The sequence below is a fragment of the Carassius gibelio genome, chromosome B23 (assembly GCF_023724105.1).
Source record: "Carassius gibelio isolate Cgi1373 ecotype wild population from Czech Republic chromosome B23, carGib1.2-hapl.c, whole genome shotgun sequence".
Lineage (NCBI taxonomy): Eukaryota > Metazoa > Chordata > Actinopteri > Cypriniformes > Cyprinidae > Carassius > Carassius gibelio.
In genome coordinates, this window is record NC_068418.1 from 6395904 (window position 1) to 6417187 (window position 21284).

The following is a 21284-nucleotide window of genomic DNA, read 5'->3' on the forward strand; positions in this document are numbered from 1 at the left end:
TTTGACTCTTATTATAAATAATTGTATTAAATTTTATTCAAAACTTTCACTCATATGAAATATCTTTAATCCTTTCAGTTTAAGCACACGCAATGCATGGGCACGGGTTCATTACAAAATGAATAGGTATCAAGGACTGCTGCATGCTGAAATGAATGAGTTTGGAAATAATGCAAGGAAACTTCACTACATGTACATATTTATTCTCCATCGTGATCACTGTCATTGTTAAGCTACTAAACACAACAGTAGTGCTGTTATAGTGCAATAATATTCAATTAAGGCAGAAAATAACCAAATGTGCCCACGAACAGGAAGCTCACTTCACTTTTAAATAATCAACTGATCATCTCTCAGACATATGTGCGGAAACTTTAACTTATTTTACCGTTTCCACACCCAAGAGAAAATGTATTACAATTAAATAGGCCTACATCAACAAACTGACATCTACAATTCAACATAAAACTGTAAAAGGAAATAATCATGGCATATATTAAACTGCATCTGAAAGCATATTACTATTTTACAACAGCCGTTCTCTCAAACAATTATTAATTTTAGACCATCTCCTTAATGATTCCAGGATTTTTTGATCAGCTATTAAAATAAGAGCATTTTGTTACCACCCAAACCTCTTTAATCATTATATAATCGTTCATTCATTCGTAAATGGGAGCATTTACTCATGTAACATTCACTTCAAGTAACATTTCCTCACATTTGTGAGGACACTTCTTCATGAAAACTTCAAGATATTAAAAATACTTTAATTTGCCTTTATCTACCTCTAATTCGCACAAGGCATAATCCTACACAACCCTGACAGAACTAGTTAAAAATGAGGATACGCGTGACTGAATTTGTTCCTTATGATCTTATGAGTGAAGGAAAAGCAGCCAGCAGACGTCCAGCACACACAAAACACCTTCAATGCTGTTTGTTTGATGCTCCACATGAGTTTTTTTTTTTTTTTTTTTTTTAAGAAGTGTGCTCAGCTGGACTCTAGATGAAGGCTGATGACTGAATAAGCTAAATATGTTGATTTGTTTAAAATTTTCTGGTCACTACGTATTTTGCACTTTCTTTTGTGTCATTTCACAGTTTTAAATGGTTTACTGTAATTCCACAATGTGGAAAATATCAGTAATTAATAAAGAGTAGTAATAAATAAAGAGTAAGTATGTCCAAATGTTTTGACACATACTGTATTTAAGCAGTTAATAAAGCAGACTTGACTTGAACCAGTTTACCCAAAATTAAACCTCTCCTGAAAACACACTGACCCTTCTGATCATCCAAGAAGTAGAAAATGTTTTTTTCTTCATCAAAACAGATTTGGAGAAATTTAGCATTACAACCTTTGAGCGGTCTTTTACAATTTGCCATCATTGTGTGTGTGTGTGTTGCTGTTTTTTTTGGTGGGGTAGCAGGGACCAGCTCATTTCCATCTACTGGACATTGTCCATCTATTTTAGTTATCAGCTCTATCCTTGGAACCTCATAATCATTTAGTGCACAAATAAAACAGTAGCACAGAGAGTGTGTGTGTGTGTGTGAGAGAATCTAGGGCATGGACATGGAGAGAGCCAAGGCGTCAGTGCTGCGCGGGTCCTTCACACCGATGATCAGGTCATTGGTCCTCCGGGTCCCTTCTACCAGTGAGATGATGTCCACCTTACGCACATCATGACCCTTCTCCATCAGAGACTTCACATCCGCCTCAGCAAATTTAGCTGGACAGAGAACAAGAGAATTAAAATGGAACTCCACCCTCAAAATCACACATCTACAGTCAACAATCACACATCTACAACTAAAATCACACGTCTGCAGTCAACAATCACACATCTACAACTAAAATCACACGTCTGCAGTCAACAATCACACGTCTGAAGTCAACAATCGCACATCTGCAGTCAACATCTGAAGTCAACAATCACACATCTGCAGTAAAAAATCACACATCTACAACTAAAATCACACGTCTGCAGTCAACAATCACACATCTACAACTAAAATCACACGTCTGCAGTCAACAATCACACGTCTGAAGTCAACAATCGCACATCTGCAGTCAACATCTGAAGTCAACAATCACACATCTGCAGTAAAAAATCACACATCTACAACTAAAATCACACGTCTGCAGTCAACAATCACATGTCTGCAGTCAACAATCACACATCTACAGTCAAAATCACACATCTGCAATCAACATCTGAAGTCAACAATCACACGTCTGCAGTCAACAATCACACGTCTGCAGTCAACAATCACACGTCTACAGTCAACAATCACACATCTACAACTAAAATCACACGTCTGCAGTCAACAATCACACATCTGCAGTCAACAATCACACGTCTGCAGTCAACAATCACACATCTGCAGTCAACATCTGAAGTCAACAATCACACATCTGCAGTCAACAATAACACATCTGCAGTAAAAAATCACACATCTACAGCTAAAATCACACGTCTGCAGTCAACAATCACACATCTACAGTCAAAATCACACATCTGCAATCAACATCTGCAGTCAACAATCACACATCTGCAATCAACATCTGAAGTCAACAATCACAGGTCTGCAGTCAACAATCACACGTCTACAGTCAACAATCACACGTCTGCAGTCAACAATCACACATCTGCAGTCAACATCTGAAGTCAACAATCACACATCTGCAGTCAACAATAACACATCTGCAGTAAAAAATCACACATCTACAGCTAAAATCACACGTCTGCAGTCAACAATCACACATCTACAGTCAAAATCACACATCTGCAATCAACATCTGCAGTCAACAATCACACATCTGCAATCAACATCTGAAGTCAACAATCACAGGTCTGCAGTCAACAATCACACGTCTACAGTCAACAATCACACGTCTGCAGTCAACAATCACACATCTGCAATCAACATCTGAAGTCAACAATCACAGGTCTGCAGTCAACAATCACACGTCTACAGTCAACAATCACACGTCTGCAGTCAACAATCACACATCTGCAGTCAACATCTGAAGTCAACAATCACACATCTGCAGTAAAAAATCACACATCTACAACTAAAATCACACGCCTGCAGTCAACAATCACACATCTACAGTCAAAATCACACATCTGCAATCAACATCTGAAGTCAACAATCACACGTCTGCAGTCAACAATCACACATCTACAGTCAAAATCACACATCTGCAATCAACATCTGAAGTCAACAATCACACATCTACAGTCAAAATCACACATCTGCAATCAACATCTGAAGTCAACAATCACAGGTCTGCAGTCAACAATCACACGTCTACAGTCAACAATCACACGTCTACAGTCAACAATCACACGTCTGCAGTCAACAATCACACATCTGCAGTCAACATCTGAAGTCAACAATCACACATCTGCAGTCAACAATCACACATCTGCAGTAAAAAATCACACATCTACAACTAAAATCACACGCCTGCAGTCAACAATCACACATCTACAGTCAAAATCACACATCTGCAATCAACATCTGAAGTCAACAATCACACATCTACAGTCAAAATCACACATCTGCAATCAACATCTGAAGTCAACAATCACACGTCTGCAGTCAACAATCAGACATCTACAGTCAAAATCACACATCTGCAATCAACATCTGAAGTCAACAATCACACATCTACAGTCAACAATCACACGTCTGCAGTCAACAATCACACATATACAGTTAAAATCATACGCCTGCAGTCAACAATCACACGTCTGCAGTCAACAATTTCACGTCTACAGTCAACAATCACACGTCTACAGTCAACAATCACACGTCTACAGTCAACAATCACACGTCTACAGTCAACAATCACACATCTGCAGTCAACAATAATACGTCTGCAGTCAACAATGACATGTCTACAGTTAAAATCACACGTCTGCAGTCAACAATCACACATCTACAGTCAACAATCACATGTCTGCAGTCAACAATAATACGTCTGCAGTCAACAATGACATGTCTACAGTTAAAATCACACGTCTGCAGTCAACAATCACACGTCTACAGTCAACAATCACATGTCTGCAGTCAACAATAATACGTATGCAGTCAAAAATCACATGTCTACAGTTAAATTCACACGTATGCAGTCAAAATCACATGTGTGCTAAAATCACATATCTGCAGTCAAAATCACACGTCTACAGTTAAAATCACACTTCTACAGTCAACAATCACACGTCTACAGTCAACAATCACACATCTGCAGTCAACAATAATACGTCTGCAGTCAACAATGACATGTCTACAGTTAAAATCACACGTCTGCAGTCAACAATCACACATCTACAGTCAACAATCACATGTCTGCAGTCAACAATAATACGTCTGCAGTCAACAATGACATGTCTACAGTTAAAATCACACGTCTGCAGTCAACAATCACACGTCTACAGTCAACAATCACATGTCTGCAGTCAACAATAATACGTATGCAGTCAAAAATCACATGTCTACAGTTAAATTCACACGTATGCAGTAAAAATCACATGTGTGCTAAAATCACATATCTGCAGTCAAAATCACACGTCTACAGTTAAAATCACACTTCTGCAGTCAACAATCACACATCTACAGTCAAAAATCACACGTCTACAATTAAAATCACACGTCTGCAGTCTAAAAATCACACGCCTGCAGTCAAAAACACACGCCTGCAGTCAAAAACACACGTCTGCAGTCAACAATCACACATATACAGTTAAAATCACACGTCTGCAGTCTAAAAATCATACGCCTGCAGTCAAAAACACATGTCTGCAGTCAAAATCACACATCTGCAGTCTAAAAATCACATGCCTGCAGTCAAAAACACACGTCTGCAGTCAACAATCACACATATACAGTTAAAATCACACGTCTGCAGTCTAAAAATCATACGCCTGCAGTCAAAAACACATGTCTGCAGTCTGAAATCACATGTCTGCAGTCAACAATCACACATATACAGTATAAAATCACACGTCTGCAGTCTAAAATCACACGTCTGCAGTCAACAATCACACGTCTGCAGTCTAAAATCACACGTCTGCAGTCTGAAATCACACGTCTGCAATCAACAATCACACATTATAGTTACATTATATTTTAAAAATATTTCACAATTTTACAGTTTTTACTGTATTTATGACCAAATAAATGCAGCCTTGGTGAGCAGAAGAGACTTCTTTCAGATACATAAGTCAATACACATTTGGGCATTGTTAAAATAAAAATGAGTGTAGACTCTACACTATATTAGAGAAATGATGGAGAGCTTACAGTCCACCAGCAGGGTGTTGTTCTGGATGACGGGATGCAGTCTGCCATAGGACACGCTCTCACTCATGTTATTACGTGCAGACAAAACATTGATCAAAACCTGCAAAACACATCAGAGTATGGGTTGATAAACACTGATGCTAGGAGCAGAATGAAATGTGCTGGTGAAGATCCACACAGCTCAGTGATGAGTGCTGACCTGCGTGATGCCGCTCAGCGCCCGCTCGCCGTTAGAGGAGCCCAGCGCCACGTATGTGCCACACAGACCGATGGACGGCCGCACCGCGATCGGCGTCAGGAACGAGGCTGGCCTCTTGCCCGGCTCAATGCTGTTACGCTGAGGAGAACACACAACATCTTACAATCCTCACACACATCACTTAAAGAGGTCATATGATGTGATTTCAATGTTTCCTTTCTCTTAGGAGTGTTACAAGCTCTTGGTGGATGAAGAGGATCTGTAAAGTTACAAAGACTAAAGTCTCAAATCCAAAGAGATATTCTTTATTAAAGTTAAGACTCTGCCACGCCCCCCTAAAACACCTCGTTTAAACACGCCCCCACATCTCTACATCACTATGTGGGAAGATTTGCGTAACGCCGCTCAAATGTTCACACAAAGAAAGAAGGCGTGGTTTCAGTAACACAGTGTTGAAGCAGTCATGTCAGGGAAATGAGTGTGTATCTAGGAGAAAGAAAAAGCTCTTTATTTGGTTTTCCGAAAGTAGATGCATTCAGGAATCTTTAGGATTACCTACAACAGAGCAGCAATGCATTTTATGGACGACCGTTTCGTGTACCTAGGAAAGGAGATAATTCTGACTCTGCTACGACAATCTGGTGCGTCTGAATCAGCTACTGTAAGTATGTTTTGTTATTAGTTTAAGTATTTGCTATTGACTGTTCAAATGCGCAGTTTTGTACGTTGTGTGTGTGCGTGTCTGTGTGTGTGTGTGCGCGCGCGCGTGTGTGTGTTTGTGTGTGTGTGAGAGAGTGATGAGAGAGAGTGAGAGAGATAGTGTCACACAGTGGAGTCAGATTTAACTGTCCGTGGCTTGTGTACTGCAGACACATACGAGCTTCATCACCGTGTCTGTCACACCGCTCTGTTCTCCTTTCAGGCTTTAACTGATGGTAGAACTAAGAACATTATTAAAGCTGCGGTAGGGAACTTTTGACGCTCTAACGGTTAATAAACAGAACTGCTTGCGTCTTGCGGAAGAACAACGTAGCCGGAACTACTTCTCTCTGTTTATGTCAATGAAGAATCACAAAGGTACTGGGTTACTCCACCGCGGTACCCCCGAAGCATAAACACTTATTATAGGTGCACCCTAGTGATTCAGGACAAGCTAAAAACACGGTTTGGAAAATGGATTCATGGTGTACTCGCTTATTATGTTCATTTTTCTACATGTTGAACACAAACAAAGTTACGGACCGCAGCTCTGATTGGTTGATTTCTTACCGGGAGCGATGGATTTCTGCAAATGGCAATAGGACACTGGGAGGAGCCAGAGGAGTTTGATTTTTTCACAGATTATCTGTCTCATATTCTACTGTCAGGACATAATGACAGGTTTAATAAATATGTAAAAAATACATTTTTACAAAAGTTACCTACTGCAGCTTTAACTGTCTTTACATTTATTATGAAAGATGAAGCTCATGATTATGGAAAGGGGTGTTACATTTCCGTCGAGTATACAGTGAGACACTAACACAGGAGTGTCCAGTCCTGCTCCTGGAGGGCCAGTGTCCTGCAGAGTGTAGTTCAATACCCTTGCCTAGAAGTTTCCAGCAAAGCCACTGGAAGCAAACCTGCAACCTGTATCCAAAACGGCTAGTGCTAATCGACATCGCCATACTTACGAGACATCGTCGATATATGGTAATATCGTCATATCGCCCAGCTTTACTGTGAAGTGACCAGCAATCTGTGCTCTTTTTTTGGTCTGACTTTAAATTAGGTGGCTGTAACTACTATCTACTTGCATAAAAAATAATCACTATGTAGTTATTGTGTTCATACTGTATTGCAGAACAATTTTGCTGCTCTTGTGGTGGGATACAGGTGAGGTTTGGGACAGGTTAGGTGGTATGTGTAGGTTTAAGGGTGGGTTAAACTTAAAGGGATGGGTCAATGGTGTAGCTATAAATGTAATTACATGCAGGTATTTCCTAAAAATATAGTTAAAGTCAAAAGTTTACGTACACGTTGCAGAATCTGCAAAATGTTAATTATTTTACTAAAATGAAAAAATAATAGTTGAATTCATAAAAATGACCCCATTCAAAAGTTTCAAAGTTGAAAAATTCATTTAAAAGAAGTTATAGCAGGTAAAGAAGTTGAGAAGGTCATTTCATACAAGTATTTGGGTACAGTTACTGATGATAAACTAAGCACAAGAACGGTTATATTTACTGAGGAAGCCTGTTTTTTTTACCTGATTGAAAGCTGCAGAGCTGTGGGTTTTGTTGGGCCAAGAGAAGTCCAGCATCTGACTGTTCAGGAGAATCCCAGAGGGCGTCACAATGCGGCTTCCAAACGGCCGGTTTAGAGAGCTAGGAACAGAGGAAACATTCATTCAGTCATAATGCAGATTACAGTGGCCGTCCAGGAGCAGGACGGGAGATCCCTGGTACTGGATTTGCTCACAAGCACTCCATCACAGCCCTAACTAACACACCTCATAACAGACACGATCAAGTCATCGGTGCCCATGATCATGAGCTGGCTGGCCACAGCGCCCTCCTGCAGCTCGTATGACGGCGTGTAGAGCTCGGCCGCTAACGCCTGAGAATCACTGATCTTCTGCCGGAGCACAGCAGCCTGCTCTTTACTGTCAGAGACGGGACAGAAGACACTGTTGAAACACTGCTGCTGAAACAAACATGTTCTCTATTTCAGCTTTGATTCAATAATCACCTGAGCATCTGCGTCACCAGCTCAGAAACCGATGAATCGTACATGGGGTCTCCCAGTCCACTGGCTTGAGACAAAGCCATCTTCAGAGACTACATGTGGAGGAGATTAAACACAGGAATACTTTGACAACAGTGCACGAGCAGAAACGCTGTTGTGCACCAGTGTAAAAAGTCTTGAAATCAAACAAATGTTTACTGAAAAACATTCATTAACATTTATTTCAGCTAATCCCCAATGCAACATTTCTCATTTTCATTTAGTTTAACTTGATGTACTAAAAAAAATATAACTGAAATTAATTAAAACCATATGGACATATAAAAAAAACTACTTTTCACTATTCTTTTCTTTCCACTGACTTCCATTTATACACATGCAAAAGCAGGAGACAGGAAACGCAAGCTCGTGTGAAATTTAAAGTTCAAGTTCGGTGGACTCTGACCTGTGAATTGTGTGGGACTGATTCATTGATACTACATTGATAATACATAAAAACATCACCAAAGTAGTCCATGTGACATCAGAGGGTCCGTTAGAATATTTTGAAGCATAGAAAATACATTTTGGTCTAAAAATAGCAAAAACTACGACTTTATTCAGCATTGTCTTCTCTTCCATATCTGTTGTGAGAGAGAGTTCAAAACAAAGCAGTTTGTCATATCCGGTTCGTGAACGAATCATTCGATGTAACCGGATCTTTTTGAACCAGTTCACCAAATCCAACTGAATCGTTTTAAACAGTTCGTGTCTCTAATATGCATTAATCCACAAATGACTTAAGCTGTTCACTTTTTTAAGAAGACAATGCTGAATAAAGTCGTAGTTTTTGCTATTTTTGGAACAAAATGTATTTTCGATTCTTCAAAATATTCTAACGGACCCTCTGATGTCATATGGACTACTTTGATGATGTTTTTCTTATCTTTCTGGACATGGACAGTATACCGTACACACAGCTTCAATGGAGGGACTGAGAGCTCTCGGACTAAATCTGAAATATCTTAAACTGTGTTCTGAAGATAAACAGGTCTCACATGTTTGGAACGACATGAGGGTGAGTTATTAATGACATAATTTAGATTTTTGGGTAAACTAACCCTTTAAGATGCAGATTTTTCATACAGAGATAGCTCTATCTGCTTATTCTAATTATGCTCCGTAGCATTGAAACGAGCTTCAACTACGTTACATTTGTACCATCTCTTACGTCTAAAAATATTTTAAAGTCTGTTTATATAGAACAATGCATATGTTTTAATAACTGACTAGGATTTGTATTGTTTTTAGAAAATTGCGTTTTGTGATTGTTCATTGTGTGGTGATGTGTATATCTTTGTAACTTTGTCCTTTGCTGCATATCTTGACCAGGACTCCCTGTTAGAAGAGATATTGTATCTCAACAGGACCTTCCTAGTTAAATAAGTAAATAAATAAATAGTGGTTTGCCCGAGCATTGCAATTATTTCGCATTTACTAGAATTTAATCAATTAAATGGCTTTCCAAACTAATTTTTGCAGGTCTTGTGTGCAACATTATTTCTTCTGCATGGTTGCTACGTAAAAAGCTTTTTTCCCTTGAACAGAATAAAAAGATGCAAGTCTAAAATTACTTAATCAGAGTTAAAGAACAGAGTTAAAGGCATCTACTAAAGGCATGATACTCTGTAAAAAGCACAAAATACATGATACAAAGACCAAGAAGAATAAGAAATCGTATTATTACACAACATACATCACTGTTGCACTTTATTTAAAGCCATAAATCAACAGAAATGTGAAGTGAGTCGTGATGCTTGCAGCTACCTCAGCTATCCAGTGGTAAATGCTGCTCCTAGACACCTGGCTTGTGATGTTAAACCCCTCCAGGATGTTGAGAGCGGACAGCAGGGCGGCTCCAGCGTGGGGCGGAGGGGGAACAAACACCTGGTAGCCTGTCAGAGACACGCAAGGCAAAGCACTGCTCAACCTGGCCATTAAAACATCGCTGAGGTGCTCAAGACTACAGGACCTGTTGAACTTAATGAAAACCCAAGGCATTAAAGGCTTGAGGAAATGATTTTAACAGGCAACAGGAAAGTCCTAATTGTCACATTAACCCAGGCAGCAGTCTAGTGTACATTTATCTAATGATGTTTCCTTAAAGTAATAAGCCACGAGAGACCATTAAAGTGATTTTACAGCAGAGAAATGCATTCTTAAACCACTAATCCACAAATTTTCACCTAATTAAAATAAACCACTTAAATAAAACAGTACAAAACAAGCAAAACAAAAAACAAGTCAATCAAAACAAAAAAACGCCATAATCCATGTATGATTCGATCATTCATTTTTTAATCTAATAATGAAAGTAGAAAAAATCTGAAAAAGGCTCATTTTTTTCACCAGAAAGAAGCTCAAGGATTTGATCATTTTTCAAAGACAATTACATTTTGTAGTTATTTTGGACATAACGTTTCACAGAAATAAACATTGTACCATACGACTATAACTGACAGAGTAGCCCATTAAGTTATTTCCCCTCGATGGGGAAAAGAATCCAAGTGAAGATCAGTCAGTACTCATTATTAATTGAAACAATATTTAAACTGCTTTAAATATGACTGCTGCTCATTTCCTGTGCTCTTCGATACTGGTCTGCTCTTGACTGTAGTCGCGTCTGTCTGCTAATTATTGAGTTTATTTAACTCATCGTAATTTATTGGAACTGTGTGAACTTGTGTGTGTCTCTACTCATCTTAATTTTGTCCTGAAGGCTTATTACTTAAAAATATCCTGCTCGCACTTGGCAATTTAATGGCAGCGAATGGTGACTTTATTTATTTATTAATTTATTTTTTAAGCAGATGCATATCTGTCGTAAAATAATCCTATGCATCTCGTGGTGTATATTCCAAGCATTCTGAAGGTATACTGAGGGTTTGGTGAGAAACAAAGTGAAATGGCAAGTTATTATATTGTAACAAGGTGGCTGAATTTTGAGTATAATCGACCCATGGAAGGATTCTGTCCACCGATGTTGCTCCCAGCTACAATAACTGTGCAAATATCTTCCAATCTCCTGGTTGAGTCATTCAACTTGTCCATTAGACTGAAGGTGGTAACCTGAGGTGAGGCTTACGTTTATATCAAGTTGCTTATAGAAAGCTTTCCAGACTCGTGAAGTGAACCGATGTCCTCAGGTAGGCCATTGATTCTGAAGACATGGTAGAAAAGAGCCTGTGCTGTCTCCATGGCTGTAGGGAGACCCTTAAGGGGGAGTTAGTCAGCATGATTTAGAGAACCGGTCGATGATTACCAGAATGGTAGTGAATCCATCAGAGGGAGGTAGGTCAGTGAGGAAGTCAATCGATAGATATGTGGTTGTAACAGGCCAGAGGGCAGTTCTTTGGGGTCTTTTATTGGGCACAAATGGCTTGACTTAAGCAGTAACACCTCTACTCATTGGTGTCTACCAGAAAGAAGTTTGTAGCAGGTTTATTGTGCGCGAGATCCCTGGATGATCTGAGCGTAGAGTTGTATGAACCCATTGCATGACTCTCTGGCGAAGTGCTTGAGGTATGTAACGTTTGCTTGGGGAGGGTGAAGTCGGCTGATGGTGGTTCTTGCTGATGGGCGAGCTGAATTTCCTCCATGATGTCCCAAGTAACTGGTGCGATGATAACGGTTGGTGGTAGTATAGTTTCAGGTGTAACAGGAATGACAAGAGAGTCAAGACGTCTTGACAGAGTATCTGCTTTACTGTTCTTACTTCCGGGTCTGTATGTAACTGTAAAATGGAAGCGTGTGGAAAAGAATATAATTTTGCAGGTTGTCCGTGACGCTGGGAGAGTATAGCTCCAATGCCACTGTCAGATATGTGCACTTCGACCACAAAGGGGAGATTAGTGATGATCACCCATTCTCAGAGAAAAGCTGTCTTCCACTCATCCGGATCAGGTTGAATGCACTTCTTAAATCCAATATAATAAAAATATTTGCCTCTCCTTGTTGTTTAAGGGCTGCAGGAACCAGAGGGAGTGTGAGTAGCCGAACTTGACTGTTACTTCATTCAAACCTCTGTAGTCGATACAAAGATGAAGTCCACCATCCTTTTTCTCTACAAAGACGAAACATGCAGCGGCTGGAGACGATGAAGGGTGGATAAATCCATTGTTTAAGGCGTCTTCGATGAAACTCTACCATAGCTAGGGTTTCATTTTGGGTTAGCTTGTACACTTTTCTTTTTGGTGGAATGGTATTGGAAAGGAGATTGATAGCACAACCCTAGGGACGGTGAGGTGGCCTTCCCCTTGCTAAATACCTCAGCATAGTCATTGTAACAGTCTGGGACTTTAGTGGTTTGCTCGGTGACAGGGCTTTCAACACTGGTAGACAGGCACTGAGGTGAAATATCAGAGTGCATGCAATGGGTTAAGCTAAATTTGACCAACAGGTTTACTCACCATGATGCCAGGAAATAACTGGTTCATGGACTGATAGCCAAGGAAAACCTAGGATGATTTCATTTCTTGGAGAGTCGATTAAATAAAAGGAGATTTGGAGTTGAATGGGGTGAGTTTGTTTCATTATCTCCATTGGATGAATTATCAACTGCTTGGATCTTGATAATCATTCTTCCCGTAAGGAGTGTCATCAAAAAAGCACATCTCTGGTTATCAGAAGCAAACTTGTCTTTCTAGTAGACAAAATAAATTTCTACTTGTCAAATAAAACCTCAACATTTATCCGCTGAGCCATCAAATTGATCAGGCATGGCAAGGCTTACCATTTGTGGCATGGGTGGACGAAGTGAATGAATATAATGTGTCAAGTATTTATTGGTGTACTGCAGGCTTTCAACCAGTTGTTTTTGGTAGCCTTTGAGTACCTCGCTTTGATAAGAAAACACTGCTTGCAGCTCCGAAAATTCGGCTGGATACATATGTGGCAAAGTATTCTGTAATGGGGAGGCTGAAGACTAATGAGAATCCATATGCAGAAGTTTATTTAAAGGGAAATCCAGAATCAGCATCAGAAAATAGGCAGTTGTCTAAACACGGTCAATCATTCGGAATCCAAAACAGAGGGAAAATCCAATAATCAGAAGTAGAATCAAACAAGCAAGAAGTCATACACAATATCAACAGGCAATGGTACTAGAACGCTCAGTAAAGCAGTAAGACTGGCAATTCTTTGGAGAGATTGTTTGGGCAAGCTAGGACTGGAAGATATGGCCAAAAATTATATCTCTGTGTATTTTAATTTTTGCATTTGGATTTTAAAAAATCTGTATTTAATATCTATTTATTTCACTTACTTTCCAATGTTGTTCAACAAAACAATACATATTAAAGGCTATGAAAACAAATAAAGTTAAATGTAACCATGTAAGCCTTTATATTATGTGCAAAAAGTTGGTTAAAACCACATTTCATTCTAATATTGTAACATTACAATCTAAAAACAAAAATAAGACTTTTAAGGAAGTTAAATTCACTGACCTAAAAATGAAAATGAGAACAAAAGCACAGAGTTGTGTTCTATGAATATTCTATTGCAGTCTCTCTTTTTGGGTTTTCATGAGCTGTATGCCAAAATCATCAGTATTAAAACAATAAAAGACCTGACATATTTCAGTTGGTGTGCAATGAATCTAAAATATATGAAAGTTAATTTTTATCATTGCATTATGGAAAATAATGAACTTTTATCACAATATGCTAATTTTTTTAGAAGGACCTGTAATATATATAAATATTATAAAAGGTAATGACTTTTCGGATGTATTTAATTGTAAATCTCTTTGTAATCTATAATGACATTACATCTATTTCGTATTTTATCTATGTTAACCCTTCTTGGATATTAAGACAGGCACCTGCAAGTTTGGTCAAATTATAGATATTTGTGTGTGAACATACTTAAATGTAAGCATCATTCATGACCCCTTGTGTTTAATAAAATAATTAAGTGTCAGTGTCACACTGTCAGCTGATCAATGTGGAATTTGCCCCGCCCCTCCTGCACTCTGATTGGTTAGCTGACTAGAAAGTGACAGTGATGAGTGCAGTGTTTTATCCAAAGTAGAATGTTCTTCAACTCTCTGCGCGAGAAAAAAAACGCAAGAATGTTCTGCGTGAAAAAGACACTCGCGCTCATCAAGCTCCTGGCATTTTAAAAAACGCGCCACTACCATTGAGAACAACTGAAAAAATATGCTAGCCGCGGGTAAAAATGTTTGGTGGACACACGGCCTAAACGTAATTTTTGTGAAACTATCCCCAACAATTTTTTCAACTGAAATTATACCCCAAAATATAAAATAATAATATTAATTTCTTATTCATTTAATTGTTGTATAAAATTATTTCCCAATTTGCACTCATTTGTGACTGGGGTGTTAACTTTACGAGACAAAAGCTCATTCAGGGTTATTTCCCCCCCTATATCTAGTATTGTAAGGGCTGTCCTGGCCATCTTCACTAAAATCTGCATCTTAAGTGGCGAGTGACTTAACATCGGTCGGCATTATTTTAACGCGTGGTGGCGTCCCCCGTTAACTTATGGTAATTGTGTTTTAATACTGATACGGCAGTGAAAAGCACACAAATTCTGAACCATTTGGCTTTCGATAAATATGCCCTATTATGAAACTGATATAGGGTAAAGAAGAAAGGTTTCTATTGGTCTACTGTCTGGACTTTGGAGGCTTTGAAGGTCACCAGATGACTACATCTCAACTACTGCAGTATTTAAACATCTGTAGGTGCTGTTGAAAGCTGAAAGCGTGTGTTTACCCTGATAAAGGCTTTGCAGGGGCTTCTCTATGACAGTGGTGTAGTTTTTGAAGTCGTCCTCTGTCAACACACCTCCTTTAGCTTGAACCTGGCCACAAAAACACATAATATGATCTGTTAAATGCTGAATGATCTGTTATTAAACTCTTAAATAGCTAAAATGGTTTAAAAATAATAGCATATCACTAGTACTAAGATAACGATGGAGACGCACCACTGATGTCATTTCCTGTGTCAGGTTCCCGCTGTAGAACTCTGAGACTCCATTGGCTGCAATCCTGTCCAAAACCGCAGCTAAATCCAGCCGTTTGGTGAAGAGTCCCGCGGGGGGAGCCTGACCGTTCGGCAGGAACACGTCTCTGAACGCATCCGATACATTCTGCTCCTTCACTTCAGACAGCGCGTCAGCTGCGAGAGATCGTGCCAGTTAAACCACAGATATTACACGTACAGTCTTCCAGTGTACAGTGCGTGCTCTTCCAGCAGCTCACCCAGCTCATGCGTCAAATTGAATCCATTCCTTGCCACATCTGCGGCCATAGTGACCACGTCCTTCCAGACCATTCTAGAGGAGTGAGAAAACACTGATGATCAGCCATCGTTAACACTTATGCTGCGTTGGAAATCCTTTGTCTAGTTTGGTGTTCCTTGTTAAACTCTCATTGTAATGAAACACTTTTTATCAGCTTGTTTTCTTTAGCACTGGTTTTGTACTTCACTGGACTCATGCACCTCAGTGTGAAAAAATCATGCAATCCAATAGAAGGTGATATGGTTGGTCAATGCTTTCCTAATTAAACATCAACATGGATGCAACAGTGCATATTATAACAAATTCGTCAGGTTCTACAAGGTTCCTAGTCAAAATAAGCTGAGGTGTGAACCAGACGTTCATCTGTACCTCCCATAGAGCTGGTGAGCTTGGTGTAGTCCACTGATCATGCCAGGAACCGCCACTAACAGACCTGACTAACAGACAGAAAGACAGACACACATCACTGCAGAAACTGTGCTTGCTTTATTAATCCGCGTACAGTGTCATATGACGCACTTCCAGACAAGATGAAAGCAGATGAAGATAAACCTTTACCATTTGATTAGCGTGCAGCATCATGTCCTGGTGAATCCCGGAGGGAGCCGTCTCACGGAAGTCAATGACCCGGCTCTCATTCCTGCGCATGTCATGCACCAGCATCACGCCGCCGCTGGGAAGAGAATGAGACACATCTCTCACTGTTTCTCTTTCACCACCCACTAAATCCATTTCTCTAGCCCTGCACATGTGCCTTCCTGGAGTTCACCAGTCAATCTCCATGACCTTTCCAGTTAGAAGTGATTCACTGGAAAAGCATGTTTTTTCTGGCTAGACTTTCAATAGAACTCATTTAAACAATTACACCAAAAATGGACATTGCACACCATTTCACATTAATCTGTGACCAACACTCACAAAGAGATATCTGAAATGTGTCACAGCAGTCGAGGTGCTGCAGCAATGTACTGTACATAATAAAAAAAAATGCAATCTTTTATTTAAATCATGTAAATGTATTCTAACAGACCCTAAAATATAAGTTATAATAAGCAGAATATGGGCATCATAAATAGAGCTTTTCTAAATAAAATATTCAATTTTCCCATTAGAGTGGAACACTGTTTCCTTTTCTGTAATCTTCAAAGGGATATTTCACCCAAAAATGAGAATTCTGACCAAAACTTTGACACTTCGCAATGTTTTTTGTTCATTGAGACATGAATATCAATCAAGCTTTTTAATCCAAGTCTCCTGACGAGACACAATCACTTTATATGATGAACAGGTTTAATTTAGGCTTTTATTCACATATAAACATTGATCACATCAAGTATGGTAAGTGGGAGATAAACAGCACTTGCTTGATGCACAAGAACAAACCTTATTGCCTCCATTTACCAATTTTTCCTTTTAGGGTGAACCATCCTTTTAAAGGTTACCTTATAAAACATTTAAGAAAGAGCAACACCTAGTTGTTTCTTCCCATAAAACCTCCACCTGAATTACTGAGAGACCATCATGTTTCAAGAAATAGCTGAAGACACTTTTAACCCGTACGCACACACTCTGTACTTCTTCTCTTCTCTAACTCGCTTCCTAATCTAGTTGTCTAATAAAACCTGCTCTTCAACTGTTCCTCTTTTTGTAAGTGGCTTAGGATAAAAAGCAGCTGCTAAATACATAAATGTGAACAGACACCGCTGTGAAACTCGTACCCGCCGATGCCCGAGGTGTGGGGATGGATGATGCCCAGGCAGAGCGAAGCGGCTATAGCAGCATCAACGCTGGAGCCCTGTTTGGCCAGAACGTCAAAGCCCAGAGACGTGCAGCGGGCCACATCCGTCACCACCGCGGCCTGGTTATACACCTGAGGACAGAAGAGGCTAACATGAGGACAAGTTCTGTCCTGTAACACTCATCACCTGTCACAAGGTTCATTCTGTATTATTTTGTTGTGCTGTGTTCCTCCAGACCATTAGGGGGCAGTAGAAGCTCTACCATTTCTGAATAAAGGGATTAAGGATGCAGTAGAGTGAGTGGAAGATTCAGTTTGAACTCCACATGGTTTCTTGCTGAGCTGGTTTGAGATACATTTAGTTTGCTGTTCAACCGTAAATTTGATGTTTTATTTTCGTATTTGGTTTAATGCCTGCATGTTTACAACAGTACTGCTGTGTGAGTGCACAAATTAGCTGTTTTAATTTTGATGAATTATTGCAACTGCTCAAGGATTATACCCAAAGCATTCCCGGCCTCCTACTTCAAGGACTTCTACACTACAGAGATCATCTCATCATCAGATAAGACCGTTGACTTATTCATGCACTGCAACCATTGACCTGAACTGGTTTGGCTAATCTACAGTTTATGGGATATTCCCCTCTCAAGCCTTTGCACGTTCCCACTGGACATTGTTTATTTGTTTGTTTATTTATTTGTACGTCAGCCCATATGCACGTTTGTTTGTTTTTGCTTTGTAAACTTTTCTGGTATAGCAATTCCAGTCTTGAATAACTGGGACGGTTATAGTCCTTTTGGGAAAAAATATCCATCAAAATAATCTATTGGAATTTTTCTCTTTTTTTCACTTATTTTATCTTGCACCATCCAAAATGCATAAGTTGTAGTAAATAGCCAGGTTTTCAAACAAAGCTGCAAATGTGTGCAAAATTGAAATATCACAAAACATTTGCAAATAACCACAGTTTCCATATAATGAGTCCAAGAGAACAAAATAGTCACTTTCTGAAAAACTGGCACTAAATTTAAGAACAACAAAAAGTAGGAGAGCCCAATGAATACAATCATTTTCTTATATTACAAACCACTTGCACCTGAGCACGAGCAATTGAAACACAATAAATGCTGTCATTGATTTTGGAGATGGATGCTGCTGTTTGGTAAAGTTATAGTAAGTTAAAGTCCTCAATGGTCATATAAAACCACCCCCTTTTAAACCCGCTCGGTTGACAGCGAGCCGTTTCAGTGCATGTCTCTTTAAATGCTAATGAGCTCTGCTCATCTCTCTTCTGTGGAAGAGGAAAGGCCATTAGCAAATAATCAAAATAAATAATGTGTGAGGCTTCTGAACATACAGCTGGATCACAGACAGTGTGTCCCGATCCATTCGAGAGTTTTAACATTTTAGCAAGGCTTTGAGCAGGGCTTGAGCAATACGATGTCATATTGCTCAGAAAATCAAGACGTCTTGATAATTGAGACCATTTAGGTTTTTGAGGGATTAAAAAAAAAAAAAGTAATGAATGGATATTTATCATAGTTAATTCATGAAGAGCAGTGAGGGATTTCTCTTTTCCTTTGATTTACAACAGCGACAGACTGCAGCAGGTTTCACTTTAAGCGGCGCTGTCTCCCAGTTTTTGCAGTCATTTATGACTTTTTAACTTCTTTCAGACTGTGTTTACAGGTCACTCACCGATCACGGGTGTTTTGACCGTTTCGTGTGTTTTTGTTGCTGTACTTGCGCACTCTCTGAAGAGACTCTCTGTGTGCATGCATGAGCTGTGTGCCTGTGTTCACAGAGAATTAAGCTCTCTCTCTTTTTGTCTTATCATGAATAGTAGTGCTTCTCAGCACCTGTGGGTCTCCGAAGTAGATCTGCATGATGAGGGCCACGGTGACCCCTGTGGCGAAGGTCAGGCAGGCGGTGATGATGACGGTCAGCCCGTCCCGTGTGCAGGCGCAGTCCTGTGCCAGCGGGTCTCTGCTGGTCTCTCTCAGAGGAGACATGTCCCGACTGGCCAGGTCCGAGGCAGAGGAGGGCAGCCGCTGCAGTCGGGCCGACTTCAGGAACAGATCAGGGTCTGCACAGAGACGGGACAGGATTCAGCCGCTGTGAGGAGACCGTACTGTGATCAAACGCATTACCTGTGTCCTGCTCGCTGAGGAAGTTATCATCCTCCCTGCGTGATTTGAGCGTGTTGTCGGCTGAAGCTTCATCTTCTGGGAGTCTAGGGAAGCTGGTGATGCTCATGTAGTCCACAGGTGAGTACGCACCGCTCAGAGCCGTGTCCTTCTCCACCGTCACCCCTGCATCGGCTGCTGGAGTGTACATGATTCACCTGAAATCACCAACTGGAGTTCAGCACAAAGCTGATAGATCCACAGCACAATTATTCAGTATAACACACACAGTACTGCAGGGATGAGGTGTGTTTGTTGGCCAAAACCCGTAAACCAGTTGCATTCAGCACTTCTGGTTCCATCGTCCTTAAAGGACTCCAATCATGCCACTTTTTAACAAGATGTAATATAGGTTTAGCATTGGAGGGTTTTTGTTAAAAGTTAGCATTCGAATCATCACAATTAAAAGAACCAAAGACTTAAACTACTTCAGTCTGTGTGCACTGAATTTATTTAATAAACAAGTGTCACTATTTGAGTTGAATTAATGAAATAAATGAACTTGTCCATGACATTCTAATGTATTGAGATGCACCTGTACACAATGGGCAGCTGTGAGAGCATATAGTGACTTCTGTCTGCCTTCGTTTGACTGCATGTATTCGTATTCATTACTAGCTGACATGCAATCCTCTACCTTAAAGCATAAGGTTTTTTGCATTTTGTAAACTTCCTCTTTTCGTATAACTATGATGACTACTGGCATTGTACCCTGAACTGAATTAGTCAATATCTAATACAAAACAATCACAATCATCACTTCCAGTGTCACATTATAAATCAAGGCCTCCAAATCTTCTATTCCCTGACCGCAGTGAAGGCCTGGTGTGTTCCTGCATCACAAACAACAACAATCTGTCATGAAAACCAGTCGATATAAATCATAAACACTCCGTCATACCATACAGCGCAGGATGACGCTTCCTGGATTTAGGATATGACTGTAGTGTTCCAGATCAGCTCCGAGAGAGCGCAGGAGGATCCGTGTCGAGGGAACAGTGATAAATACACGCGTTATTCGTAACGATCACAATCAAAATAAAGCAGAGATGCGGTGAATTCCCCTCGGATCCGTGAAGGCTGTTCATACAGCAGCTGACTCAGTCTGTGCGTGTTTAACACGGATACACAGCACAAACCTGAGGAAGATCAGCTGACATCCTCAACGCCAAAGACGCAGGTGCGCGGGTGTTCACGCACACGACACGTTTACATCTTAATAGAACAAGACAAGATCTTGAGACGTTTCAGTTGTTTAACTATGCAACTTTAGTATTTTAATCTTACACCCCGCGTTAAAACGGGACGCAACGCCAAAGACGCCCGTCTGATGCTTCTGTTTACACCAGCACAATAGCAATAACGTTTTTAAATCCAGGGTTTTCATCATACTTACAGGTTTAATCCACAGTCCTGTTCCTTTGTCACATATAGAAGCTGAATTTGTGCATTTATTCCTTGATGAATGAATCTGACACTGCGCATGCGCGCTCCGGCTGAAGAGAAGCGGATCCTGCCGAGCAGGTTACTCCTCTGTTTGTGTCTACTTACTAAAGCACGAACAACACACACCGTGTTTCTCAGGAATATGGACGGTGTCGGTGTAATTGTTAATTTTACAGTTCAGCTATGTCTTATTTTTATAGCAACACAAACTGATTGTGTCTTGTTTGCATTCAATCGTTGTCAGGTGGAATATTTTATATACCACATATATTTACATATACAAACTATTTTATGTTTTACAGTAATTTACTTTATTCAGGCATTATTTCAAGTCTTTTGCATGAAGACAGAA

At 39.9% G+C, this 21284-nt stretch overlaps 1 protein-coding gene across 2 annotated transcripts; it reads right to left on the reverse strand.

Moving 5' to 3' along the window:
* Nucleotides 1-187: 187 nt before the first annotated feature.
* LOC128011404 (glutathione hydrolase 7) lies at nt 188-21037 on the reverse strand. 2 transcript variants are annotated; one of them, XM_052593744.1, is made up of 16 exons: nt 20883-21037; nt 19451-19644; nt 19160-19386; nt 17278-17429; nt 16118-16232; nt 15929-15996; nt 15519-15592; nt 15242-15435; nt 15028-15115; nt 10052-10179; nt 8249-8337; nt 8010-8162; nt 7767-7884; nt 5519-5656; nt 5320-5419; nt 188-1736 (listed from the first exon to the last, which is right to left on the reverse strand). In XM_052593744.1, the coding sequence occupies exons 2-16, from the start codon at nt 19635-19637 to the stop codon at nt 1567-1569; spliced, it is 2001 nt and encodes a 666-aa protein (XP_052449704.1). In that variant the 5' UTR covers nt 19638-19644; nt 20883-21037; the 3' UTR covers nt 188-1566. The 2 variants fall into 2 exon arrangements, with proteins under 2 accessions (XP_052449704.1, XP_052449705.1); XM_052593745.1 differs by lacking the exon at nt 20883-21037 and adding an exon at nt 20388-20645.
* Nucleotides 21038-21284: the final 247 nt, after the last annotated feature.